The 13,900-nt window shown below is 38.8% G+C and overlaps 1 protein-coding gene and 1 pseudogene across 3 annotated transcripts in view; both read left to right on the forward strand.

The window, feature by feature from the left end:
- The window catches only part of LOC309630740 (tigger transposable element-derived protein 1 pseudogene), a 213,618-nt pseudogene that overhangs the window by 14,130 nt on the left and 185,588 nt on the right, over window positions 1–13,900 (forward strand). The gene's annotated exons all lie outside the window — the stretch shown is intronic.
- Window positions 40–13,900, forward strand: part of ACADL (acyl-CoA dehydrogenase long chain) — a 39,347-nt gene continuing 25,486 nt past the window's right edge. Inside the window, exons 1-4 of one of the 2 annotated variants that reach the window (XM_082396369.1) lie at window positions 40–249; window positions 4,281–4,436; window positions 5,021–5,158; window positions 12,932–13,096. In XM_082396369.1, the coding sequence (XP_082252495.1) occupies window positions 173–249; window positions 4,281–4,436; window positions 5,021–5,158; window positions 12,932–13,096 (536 nt within the window). In that variant the 5' untranslated portion in view covers window positions 40–172. The remainder of the gene's footprint in view (window positions 250–4,280; window positions 4,437–5,020; window positions 5,159–12,931; window positions 13,097–13,900) is intronic. The other variant, XM_082396370.1, reaches the window with a different exon arrangement.

Below are 13,900 nucleotides of genomic sequence, written 5' to 3' on the forward strand. Positions count from 1 at the left end.
CGGGCCACAGGGGATCGCGGCTCCGGGCTCCGGAAGGGCGCCCAGGGCGCGCATTTACCAGCGCGGCTGCGCGACGTTTTTCCGGCGGGACTGGCCCGGCGCCTCGCCTTGCGCGCTCGGAGTCACCGAGGAGACGAGTCCGTCGCCCCTGCCGCCCCTCGCTGTCCCAGCCATGGCCACACGCCTCCTCCGCGGGGCCCTACGCTTGTGGGGCGGCCGCTGTGCGCCGAGCGTGCCGCCGGCCTCGAGGTGAGTGCCCGCCCCGCTCCAGCTGCTCCGGCCGGGAGGCTGCAGGGCCGGGCCGCTACACGCACACCGCTCCTGGGGGCTGGGAATCAGCCGGCGCGCGCTCGAGGGGCCGGCGGCATCGGCCCCCGGGGCTTGGGCTGAGCTGTTGGGGCGAGAGAGGGTGGGAGAAGGGGCTGGGCCTCGCCCCTTGGCTCCCAGAACCTGGGTCGGACCCACTGGGGCGAGCGCGGGGGCGCCGGCCTAGCAGCTTCAACGCGGGGACAGCCGAAGGGGAGGGGCCCTAAATGCTCCCTCTCTGGCCCCAGTCCAACCCGTCTGGTTCCGAGGCCTGCGGTCGGCACCGTGAGTCTGCATTCCGAAGAGTTCCTGCGAGGCGAGGGCGGGGAGTCACCCCTTGGCCATAGTTGCACGAGTTCGAGCCACGACCTTTGGCCCAGTTAGATCTGTGGCAAAAAGGCACCGCCCCATAGTGAACTTGGGAGCTGGACTCCCACCGCCTCCCAGATCTTGAGAAAAGCACTTGCAGCGACGCTGACCTAGACAAGTGTCATGGAGAAGACATCCTGAGACAGGAAAGAGCTGGCGACGGCCCGTTAGACAATGAAATTAACTTGAGATTTAACAAATCCTTTAATTAAGTAAATGCAGAGGAATTAATGGAGAGAGTTTCTAAGTGGCTCAGTGACTATTAAGGTCGTGTTTATAAGATCAAAAGCTTCCTGTACCGTCTGACACCTCAAAGCTGGAAGCACCGAGGATTCCCTATTTAATGAGAGTGACAGGATGGATAAATTAGCTCATGGCGGCCTTATGGTAACTCTAAGATGCTATGGGAGCGGGAAACAAAACTTTTGCTGCTCGTGAGGAGGGCTGGGAGGGCTTCACCGAGGAGTGACTTTTTACATTCGGATACACGTAGTTTTCTAAGCTCTTCCCCGAACTTCATAGGACAGTGATGCTCAGATTTTTTGGTATCAAGATTCCTTTGTGCCGTTAAAATTGGAGGACCTTCAAGATCTTTTGTTTATGTGAGTTTTATCTATGGACATTGATGTCAATAGATAGCTACAAAACTGGGAAATTTTACAAATATTTAGTTTACGTAAAAGTAACTCATTACATGTTAACATAAATAACATTTTTATGAAAAATAACTTTTCCAAAAAAAAAGTGAGATGAGTGACATTGTTTTACATTTTTGTAGATCCCTTAACGTCTGGCTTAATAGAAGACAGTCTGATTTTCAAACCTGCTTCTGCATTGTCAATTGTGATAAGTTATTTTGGCTGAAGTATAGGAAGAATATTGGAAAAAGGAGGACCTGAGGGACCCTCTGAATAGGTCAGAGACTTTAGTTTTAATATAACAGGCTTCTTAAACTTTAATTGCGTATGAATCACTTAGGAATGTTATTAAAATACAGTCAACCCTTGAACAGCATGTATTTGAATCGCGAGGGTCCACTTACATGGGAATTTTTTTCCATAGTAAATACTACAGTACTATACAATCCATGGTTGGTTGAATCTGAGGATGCAGAACTGTGCTCTGGAGGAAGCACAAATATGGAGGGCTGACGGTGGGGTATATATACATGGATTTTCAACTGCATGGAGGTTGGGCGTCCCTAACCCCTGTGTGGTTCAAGGGTCAAATGTACAGACTGATTCATTTGGCCTGGGATGAGGCCCAAAATTGTGTATTTATAACCAGCTCCCTACCTGAAGGTGCTGGCAGAGACTGTCTCCCTTTTATAATGTAAATGAGGCTTTAAAAATAATGATAATAATAATAATTAGAGCCTAGCCTGTTAGATGAGTAGCAGTTTAATGCTTTAGGAAAACAATGGACAATTTATTCAGTACAGATTTCCTGGTTTTTATGGGGAGAAAAAGGGCCGATTTATTTTGTACGGGTTCCTTGGTCTTGGCAAAAAATGGATACTCCAACAAAGTTACTGCCAAGTGTTTTGATTTTCTTCCCTCTACGTGTTCTCGCTTGAACACTTTTGACTGATCTGAAAATCTCTGTTCTTTCTGGCACTTCTTTCACTTTCCTGTGTCTTGGTGTGTTTTACTTAGAAATGTTCCAAAGATTTCTTTAATGTTACATGGGATATACAATTTTAAGATCCAGGCAGACTTGGATATAAGTTCCACTCTATTATTTACTAATTATGTTGACAAATGATTCAGTGTCTTAGAGCTCCAGTTCCCTAGTCTCAGCATATTTTTTTCCTTGAGGAAAAATCCCAAGTATGGACCAATGTGTGCATTATAAAGAAATTGGAACGAGTCATTTCAATATAGGATAAAGTAGATTTTAGTCTCTTTTGCTGTAACATTACAGTGGTGTGCAAGGCCCTTACTCACTGTTGTATCCCAAGTTACCTGAATGGTTCCTAGTACCTATTAGGCACTCAGAAAGTATTTGTTGGCTAAATGAATAAATAAGCTATTAAAAATGATGAGTTGGATGACAGAGTAGCAAACCAGAAAAATGTGAAGATAAAAGGCAGACCAGGTGTAAAAAATGTAATATTAAAAGTTCTCAGCTAAAGGTTACCACTTAAAAGACATTTCAGATTGTATTAACAAATAAAACTCAACTAAAAGTTGTATATAAAAGATAAGCCTAAAGCAAAATGACACAAAATACATATTAAGTGTATTAATCAGCTCAGGCTTACATACCCAAATACTATAGACTGGATAGTTTAACAACAGAAGTCTATTCCTCATAATTCTAGTGGCTGGATAGTCCAAGATCAAGGTGCTGGCCAGTTCATTTGCTGGTGAGAGCTCTCTTCCTGGCTTGTAGATGGCCCCCTTCTCCCTATGTCCTCACTAGGCCTTTCCTTGTTGTGTGCACACAGAGCTATATCTCTCTCTTCTCCTTCTTATAATGTAAGCCAAGCCTCTTGGTTTAGGACTCCACACTTATGACCTCATTTAACTGTAATTACCTCCTCAAAGCCATATCTCCAAATACCATTACATTGGGAGTTTGAGCTTCAACATATGAATTGGGTTGGAGGAGGGGGCGGGCACAATTCAGTCCATTGCGTTAAGGAAAGATATATAAACTGGAAAAAAATAATCCATTTCAAGGGAAAAAAGATTGAAATAGCCTAATTGCCAATAAACAAGACTGGGTCTTTTCTGGACTAAGAAGAAGAAGAGGAAGAGAAAGAAAAGGGAAGGAAAGGACAGGATAGGATCAGATCAGGTCAGGGTCCAACTAAGGAAGAGAGAAACCCAAAACAATATGGTGCAAAACAGAAAAACATCTTCTGGTAATATTTGAATATATGATAAAAAGTTTTTTTAGATGTGAGCTTAAAAATGTACAAAGTGGTACACAGAGTTTCAAAATCTTTTCAGGCGTACCCCCGGCCGGGGCAGGGGGCGATCTGAAGACCATTGAACAAAAGGAACTACAGAGCAGTCTCTTTTTAAGCTTAATATGGGGGGTGTGGGGGTGCGGGGAGAGAAAAGGTCAGTTTCCAAAGATCTTGAATAATTCTGGACTAATCCCTACAGAGACTGGTGGGCACTTTGATTTTGCTTTACACCCAGATTGTAATGTGGCAATAAAAGTCAACACAGTTTGCATCCTGTACACCTGCCATTTGAAATTGTATGATTCTAGATAAACTATTAATGGGGGGGTTACATTATTTTAAACATTGTACATTACATGAAAACTTTTCAGTATTATTCTATTGTACTATTTGAATTTTACATTATTTAATCGGCATCACCCTACAGTACTATTCTACTTCAGCTCAAACATGTGATTAGTTCTAGGCATGACATCCTCTGTAGGGATTTGGAAGTGAAGACTGAGTTGAATAAGGGTAAACTACTTCTTAGTCTCATCCAATCGAGATAGATCCTAAAGTGCTGCTGCTCAAATTTGAACCAGTTTGTCAAATTTCAGACTCTTTCTTTCATGTTGTTCAGTGACTTTAATTTGGATGTGAAGAGTAACAATTCACTTAATTTTCTTAATGTATGTATATTTTTAAGATGTTCTCATTCCGGAGGGGAGGAACGTTTAGAAACTCCTTCTGCTAAAAAATTAACAGATATAGGAATTAGAAGAATCTTCTCTTCAGAACATGACATTTTCCGGGAAAGTGTAAGGAAGTTTTTTCAAGAAGAAGTGATTCCTCATCACGCAGAGTAAGTCGCACATTTTCTTTGAAAGTAATGCACGTTAGAAGTCCAAGAAGGACCATTTCCTAGAATGCTCTGTTGTTCTCTAGAAAAAGTACTGTGTTCAGAGCTTTATTAACATTTTTACCACTCTTCAGTATAATACTGTAAGATTACGGGATTCTTAAACTAGTTCAAATCTTCTTAAATGAGTTTTAAAATATACAATTAAAAAATATGTTGACCTAATCGACTGCCAGTTTTTTCTCCCGCAAAAAATGGGTTTATGGTCCGCAACCATGGTGATCTATGTGCAAGTCACTGCTCAGCAAGGGAAGGAGAGCACTTTCATAGAGGGGAAAAGGAAGTTAGGAGGGCTAGAGTAAACAAAGAGTCCAGGGCTTTTCAATGACTGAGTCTTTGCTGGGAAAGAGGAATCTTTCTTTTTCTTGTTGGGCCCTGCTATTGTCACAGGGTGTGAGAGCACCCCCTTTTTAATTACTTTAAATTAAGGAACTATTCCTGAACAAAATCATTCATAAATTCAAAATGTGGCCATTTAAATAATATGAAAAACATTTTTCTGATTTTAAAATGTTTGTTATTTGCAGATGGGAGAAAGCTGGAGAAGTGAGTAGGGAGCTTTGGGAAAAAGCTGGAAAACAAGGACTGCTTGGTGTCAATATTGCAGAGCGTCATGGTGGCATTGGGGGGGACTTGTACTCGTCAGCTGTTGTTTGGGAGGAGCAGTAAGTATGGAAACATTTGAAGTTGAGTCTTGTTTCGTCAGTTCACTTTTCTGAGTGATGATTTTAAAATGTTTTCTAATCTTCTTATAAGATTGAAAATCCTCTTTTAAGTTGTTAAAATAGGTGTTTCATTTCTAATTGACCCATGTGTCTGTTTCATACATAAGAACAAATGAAGATTTCAGTTGATAAATGAGCAAAAGATTTGAACCAGCAATTCATCAAAAAAGAAATGAAAATAGGTTTTTTAGATAAAAAAAGTTTACCCTTACTACCAATCAGATGCAAATTAAATGAATCTGGAGGTATCATTTTGAGTACAAAAGTTAGTGAAAATGAAAAATCATAATAACCAGTGCTGACAAGGTTGCAGTGAAAGTGACACATTCATATACTCTTGGTGGCATTATATATTGGAACAATAAATGCCTTGGAGAGTAAAAGCATGGATACATAAAAAATTAAAGTATTTCTGCTCTTAAATATTGGGTTGGCCAAAAAGTTTGTTTGGTTTTTTCCATAAGATGGCTCTAGTAGCACTTAGTTGTCTTTAACTTCATTCAAAACAATTTTGTTAGATTCTATTGTGACAGCTGTCATATTAGTGTGCATTTAAAAAAAGACATATTAAAATTGGTGAATTTTTGTGTAGCCATTTTAATATTGAAGGTGGAAGAAAAGAAGCAACATTTTTGGCATATTATGCTTTATTATTTCATGAAAGGTAGAAATGCAACTGAAACGCAAAAAAAAAGATTTGTGCAGTGTACGGAGAAGGTGTTGTGAATTATCGAATGTGTCAAAAATGGTTTGCAAAGATTCATACTGGAGATTTCTCGCTGGACGATGCTCCGCGGTCGGGTAGACCAGTTGAAGTTGATAGCAATCAAACTGAGATATTTGTTGAGAACAATCAACGTTATACCACCTGGGAGATAGCCGACATACTCAAAACATACAAATCAAGGGTTGAAAATCATTTGCACTAGATAGCCTCATCCACCAGAGGGCACACAGCAGAGGCAAGAAGAACTACAGTCCTGCAGCCTGTGGATCAAAAACCACATTCACAGAAAGATAGACAAGATGAAAAGGCAGAGAGAGGACTATGTACCAGATGAAGGAACAAGATAAAACCCCAGAAAAACAACTAAATGAAGTGGAAATAGGCAACCTTCCAGAAAAAGAATTCAGAATAATGATAGTGAAGATGATCCAGGACCTCAGAAAAAGAATGGAGGCAAAGATCGAGAAGATGCAAGAAATGTTTAACAAAGACCCAGAAGAATTAAAGAACAAACAAACAGAGATGAACAATACAATAACTGAAATAAAAACTAAACTAGAAGGAATCAATAGCAGAATAACTGAGGCAGAAGAACAGAAAAGTGACCTGGAAGACAAAATAGTTGAATTCACTGCTGTGGAACAGAATAAAGAAAAAAGAATGAAAAGAAATGAAGACAGCCTAAGAGACCTCTGGGACAACATTAAACACAACAATATTCACATTATAGGGGTCCCAGAAGGAGAAGAGAGAGAGAAACGACCCGAGAAAATATTTGAAGAGATTATAGTTGAAAACTTCCCTAACATGGGAAAAGAAATAGCCACCCAAGTCCAGGAAGCACAGAGAGTCCCATACAGGATAAACCCAAGGAGAAACATGCCGAGACACATAGTAATCAAATTGGCAAAAATTAAAGACAACGAAAAATTATTGAAAGCAGCAAGGGAAAAACGACAAATATCGTACAAGGGAACTCCCATAAGGTTAACAGCTGATTTCTCAGCAGAAACTCTACAAGCCAGAAGGGAGTGGCATGATATACTTAAAGTGATGAAAGGGAAGAAACTACAACCCAGATTACTCTACCCAGCAAGGATCTCATTCAGACTTGATGGAGAAATCAAAAGCTTTACAGACAAGCAAAAGCTAAGAGAATTCAGCACCACCAAACCAGCTCTACAACAAATGCTAAAGGAACTTCTCTAAGTGGGAAACACAAGAAAGGAAAAGGACCTACAAAAACAAACCCCAAACAATTAAGAAAATGGTAATAGGAACATACGTATCATAATTGCCTTAAACGTGAATGGATTAAATGCTCCAACCAAAAGACACAGGCTTACTGAATGGATACAAAAACAAGACCCATATATATGCTGTCTACAAGAGACCCACTTCAGACCGAGGGACACATACAGACTGAAAGTGAGAGGATGGAAAAAGATATTCCATGCAAATGGAAATCAAAAGAAAGCTGGAATAGCAATCCTCATATCAGATAAAATAGACTTTAAAATAAAGACTATTGCAAGGGACAAAGAAGGACACTACATAATGATCAAGGGATCAATCCAAGAAGAAGATATAACAATTGTAAATATTTATGCACCCAACATAGGAGCACCTCAATACGTAAGGCAACTGCTAAGAGCTCTAAAAGCGGAAATCGACAGTAACACAATAATAGTGGGGGAGGGCTTCCCTGGTGGCGCAGTGGTTGAGAGTCTGCCTGCCAATGCAGGGGATACGGGTTCGAGCCCTGGTCTGGGAAGATCCCACATGCCACGGAGCAGCTGGGCCCGTGAGCCACAATTACTGAGCCTGCGCGTCTGGAGCCTGTCCTCCGCAACGAGAGAGGCCGCGATAGTGAGAGGCCCGCGCACCGCGATGAAGAGTTGCCCCCGCTTGCCACAACTGGAGAAAGCCCTCGCGCAGAAACGAAGACCCAACACAGCCATAAATAAATAAATAAATAAATAAAAGAAAGGCAAGTAACAAAAAAAAAAAAAAAAAAAAATAGTGGGAGACTCTAACACCTCACTTAAACCAATAGGCAGATCATCCAAACAGAAAATTAATAAGGAAACACAAGCTTTAAATGACACAATAAACCAGATAGATTTAATTGATATTTATAGGATATACCATCCAAAAACATCAGGATTACACTTTCTTCTCAAGTGTGCATGGAACATTCTCCAGGATAGATCACATCCTGGGTCACAAATCAAGCCTCAGTAAATTTAAGAAAATTGAAATCATATCAAGCATCTTTTCTGACCACAATGCTATGAGATTAGAAATAAATTACAGGGAAAAAAATGTAAAAAACACAAACACATGGAGGCTAAACAATACGTTACTAAATAACCAAGAGATCACTGAAGAAATCAAAGACAAAATCAAAAAATACCTAGAGACAAATCACAATGAAAACACGATGATCCAAAACATATGGGATGCAGCAAAAGCAGTTCTAAGAGGGAAGTTTATAGCTATACAAGCCTACCTCGAGAAACAAGAAAAATCTCAAATAAACAATCTAACCTTACACCTAAAGGAACTAGAGAAAGAAGAAGAAACAAAACCCAAAGTTAGCAGAAAGAAATAAATCATAAAGATCAGAGCAGAAATAAATGAAATAGAAACAAAGAAAACAATAGCAAAGATCAATAAAACTAAAAGCTGGTTCTTTGAGAAGATAAACAAAATTGATAAACCATTAGGCAGACTCATCAAGAAAAAGAAGGAGGGGACTCAAATCAATAAAATTAGAAATGAAAAAGGAGAAGTTACAACAGACACCGCAGAAATACAAAGAATCCTAAGAGACTACTACAAGCAACTCTATGCCAATAAAGTGGACAACCTGGAAGAAATGGACAAATTCTTAGAAAGGTATAACCTTCCAAGACTGAACCAGGAAGAAATAGAAAATATGAACAGACCAATCACAAGTAATGAAATTGAAACAGTGATTAAAAATCTTCCAACAAACAAAAGTCCAGGACCAGATGGCTTCACAGTTGAATTCTATCAAACATTTAGAGAAGAGCTAACACCCATCCTTCTCAAACTCTTCCAAAAAATTGCAGAGGAAGGAACACTCCCAAACTCATTCTATGAGGCCACCATCGCCCTGATACCAAAACCGGACAAAGATACTACAAAAAAAGAAAATTACAGACCAATATCACTGATGAATATAGATGCAAAAATCCTCAACAAAATACTAGCTAACAGAATCCAACAGTACATTAAAAGGATCATACACCACGATCAAGTGGGATTTATCCCAGGGATGCAAGGATTCTTCAATATACGCAAATTAGTCAATGTGATATACCATATTAACAAATTGAAGAAGAAAAACCATAAGATCATCTCAATAGATGCAGAAAAAGCTTTTGACAAAATTCAACACCCATTTAGGATAAAAACTCTCCAGAAAGTGGGCCTAGAAGGAACCTGCCTCAACATAATAAAGGCCATATAGGACAAACCCACAGCAAACATCATTCTCAATGGTGAAAAACTGAAGGCATTTCCTCTAAGATCAGGAAGAAGACAAGGATGTCCATTCTCGCCACTATCATTCAACATAGTTTTGGAAGTTCTAGCCACGGCAATCAGAGAAGAAAAAGAAATAAAAGGAATACAAATTGGAAAAGAAGAAGTAAAACTGTCATTCTTTGCAGATGACATGATACTATACATAGAGAATCCTAAAGATGCCACCAGAAAACTACTAGAGCTAATCAATGAATTTGGTAAAGTAGCAGGATACAAAATTAATGCACAGAAATCTCTTGCATTCCTATACACTAATGACGAAAAATCTGAAAGATAAATTAAGGAAACACTCCCATATACCATTGCAACAAGAAGAATAAAATGCCTAGGAATAAACCTAACTAGGTAGACAAAAGACCTGTATGCAGAAAACTATAAGACACTGATGAAAGAAATTAAAGATGATACCAGCAGATGGAGAGCTATACCATGTTCTTGGATTGGAAGAATCAATATTGTGAAAATGACTATACTACCCAAAGCAGTCTACAGATTCAGTGCAATCCTTATCAAATTACCAATGGCATTTTTTACAGAATTAGAACAAAGAATCTTAAAATTTGTATGGAGACACAAAAGACCCCAAATAGCCACAGCAGTCTTGAGGGAAATAAAAGGAGTTGGAGGAATCAGACTCCCTGACTTCAGACTATACTAGAAAGCTACAGTAATTAAGATAATATGGTACTGGCACAAAAACAGAAACCTAGATCAATGGAACAAGATAGAAAGCCCAGAGATAAACCCCCGCACCTATGGTCAACTAATCTATGGCAAAGGAGGCAAGGATATAAAATGGAGAAAAGACAGTCTCTTCAATAAGTGGTGCTGGGAATACTGGACAGCTACATGTAAAAGAATGAAACTAGAACACCATACCCAAAAATAAACTCAAAATGGATTCGAGACCTAAATGTAAGACCAAACACTATAAAACTCTTAGAGGAAAACATAGGAAGAACACTCTTTGACATAAATCACAGCAAGATCTTTTTTGATCCACCTCCTAGAGTAATGGAAATAAAAACAAAAATAAACAAACGGGACCTAATGAAACTTCAAAGCTTTTGCACAGCAAAGGAAACCATAAACAAGACGAAAAGACAACCCTCAGAATGGGAGAAAATATTTGCAAAGGAATCATCAGACAAAGGATTAATCTCCAAAATATATAAACAGCTCATGCAGGTCAATATTAAAAAAAGAAACAACCCAATCCAAAAATGGGTAGAAGACCTAAATAGGCATTTTTCCAAAGAAGACATACAGATGGCCAAGAAGCACATGAAAAGCTGCTCAACATCACTAATTATTAGAGCAATGCAAATCAAAACTACAATGAGGTATCACCTCATACCAGTTAGAATGGACATCATCAGAAAATCTACAAACAACAAATGCTGGAGAGGGTGTGGAGAAAAGGGAACCGTTTTGCACTGTTGGTGGGACGTAAATTGATACAACCGCTATGGAGAACAGTATGGAAGTTCCTTAAAGAACTAAAAATAGAATTACCATATGACCCAGCAATCCCACTACTGGGCATATACCCAGAGAAAACCATAATTCAAAAAGGCACATGCACCCCAATGTTCATTGCAGCACTATTTACAACAGCCAGGTCATGGAAGCAACCTAAATGCCCATCGACAGATGAATGCATAAAGAAGATGTGGTCCATATATACAATGGAATATTACTCAGCCATAAAAAGGAATGAAATTGGGTCATTTGTAGAGACTGTCATACAGAGAGAAGTAAGTCAGAAAGAGAAAAACAAATATCGTATATTAACGCATATATGTGGAAGCTAGAAAATGGTACAGATGAACTGGTTTGCAGGGCAGAAATAGAGTCACAGATGTAGAGAAAAAACGAATGGACACCAAGGGGGGAAAGCCACAGGGGTTGGGGGTGGTGGTGGGATGAATTGGGCGATTGGGTTTGACATGTATATACTGATGTGTATAAAATGGATGACTAATAAGAAAAAAAATATGTAAAAGTCAAGTGGAAATATAAAGAAAATTCCTAGGAAAAAAAAAATTCATTTGCACCAGCTTGCTTATGTTAATCACTTTGATGTTTGGGTTCCACATAAGTTAAGCCAAAAATACCTTCTTGACCATATTTCTGCATGTGATTCTCTACTGAAACGTAATGAAAACATTCCGTTTTCAAAACAAATTGTGATGGGCGATGAAAAGTGGACACTGTGCAATAATGTGGAACAGAAGAGATCATGGGGCAAGCTAAATGAACCACCACCAACCACACCAAAGGCCTGTCTTCATCCAAGGAAGGTGATGTTGTGTATATGATGGGATAGGAAGGGAGTCCTCTATTATGAGCTCCTCCCGGAAAACCAAACGATTAATTCCAACAAGTACTACTCCCAATTAGACCAACTGAAAGCAGCACTTGACAAAAAGTGTCCAGAATTAGTCAACAGAAAATGCATAATCTTCCATCAGGATAACACAAGACCGCGTGTTTCTTTGATGACCAGGCAGAAACTTTTACAGATTGGCTGGGAAGTTCTGATTCCTCCACCATATTCACCAGACATTGCACCTTCGATTTCCATTTATTTAGGTCTTTACAAAATTCTCTTAATGGAAAAAAATTTCATTTCCTTGGAAGATTGTAAAAGGCACCTGGAACAGTTCTTTGCTCAAAAAGATAAAAAGTTTTGGTAAGATGGAATTATGAAGTTGCCTGAAAAATGGCAGAAGGTAATGGAACAAAAGGGTGAATACGTTGTTCAATAGAGTTCATGGTGAAAATGAAAAATTTATCTTTTATTTTTACTTAAAAACCAAAGGAACCTTTTGCCAACCCAATATAAAAAATAATATCTATGTACAAACATCATTGCCATGTTAGATCATAATCCCCCAAGTTTGGAAGCAATCTAAATGTCCAACAGTAGGACAATGAAAAAGTATATTGTAGTACATAAGCAGTTTGTAATATTATGCAGCTATTTATTGTGATAAATTTTGTAAGTACAAAATTTATACCATGACTGCAGCTATATTAGAATACGTATATCCTTATGGCAAAGGTCATTTGCTAAAATGAAAATAGTTACTGTGTTAGGGTAATACAGTTATAGGTGGTAAATTTTTTAAAACGTTTTATCTTTTATTTCATTACATAAGTGATCATTGAGGTCTGCTAGAGCACTGTTACTATGTTAGAGCCAGAAATTAAAAGGTTAGTAAAAAAAAAAAGAGAGAAAACCTTCAGAAACTTCATAGGTTTGTGGGGAGACAATCTATTACCACATAATGTGATAGGACCCTTAGTACTTTGTTGTTGTTTTCTAATTGAGAAATCAAAGAACTAAAAAGAAAACAAAATAACTATGTTGTGCCTTAAACTGTCTTCTCTTTTTTCTTTCTAAGAGCATATTCGAATTGCACAGGCCCAGGTTTTAGTCTTCATTCGGATATTGTTATGCCCTATATTGCAAACTATGGCTCAGAAGAACAGATTAAGCACTTCATCCCCCAGATGACTGCAGGGAAATGTATTGGTGCCATAGCAATGACAGAGCCTGGGGCTGGAAGGTAAATCAACATTTGGTTGGTTTTGAAATGCTGGAAGCAATGCCTTAACAGCAAATGTTTTCTCAGTACCTGCTTTATACAACACTCTGAGTGATATGCTAAGACAGATACAAAGATGAACACATTGTCACTTCCAACCTTAGGTAACTTCAAATTCCAGTAGGAAAGTAAGGCCTTATTATATACAAATAACAACACAGCACATTGTATTTTATGTTGTATTTGAGATATTAACATAGTGTGATGTAAATAAATGTTAGAATATGTGTTGAATTTGGGGCATGTTGAATTTTAGATGTGGTGTGACATTTCACATGGAAATGTCCAGCAGGCTATTAAAAATATGGATTTGGAAGTCTGGATACAGGCTGGGGGTGGCAATAGGCTTTAAAACCATTCATAGGTAAGAAAGAATTGAAGCAATGGACATGAATAAATCATTTAGTCATTTGGTGGTTACTTAATAAGTTCCTTCCATGTGCCAGGTATACAGTGGTAATCAAACCAGATGTGGTCTCTGTGCTTATTGAGGAGAAAGACAAGAAACACGTAAACAAATATATTTAAATTATGATAAGTACTGTGAAGGAAACAAGGTGCTGTGTTAGAGACTCATGGTGCATGTGTGTTTGGTGGGGAAGGGAAAAACTCATATTTAGATATGACTGCTAGGGAAGACCTATAAAAAGTGGTTATATTTAAACTGAGATCTGACAATTGAGAAATTTGCAAGAGCAGCCATGTGGTGGGACCTGATCCTCAAGGGGTAAAGTGAAAGGATGAAAAGGAGACCAAGAAGGAAAC

This window comes from Balaenoptera borealis (assembly GCF_965194805.1).
Source record: "Balaenoptera borealis genome assembly, chromosome: 6".
NCBI classification, from domain to species: Eukaryota; Metazoa; Chordata; class Mammalia; order Artiodactyla; family Balaenopteridae; genus Balaenoptera; species Balaenoptera borealis.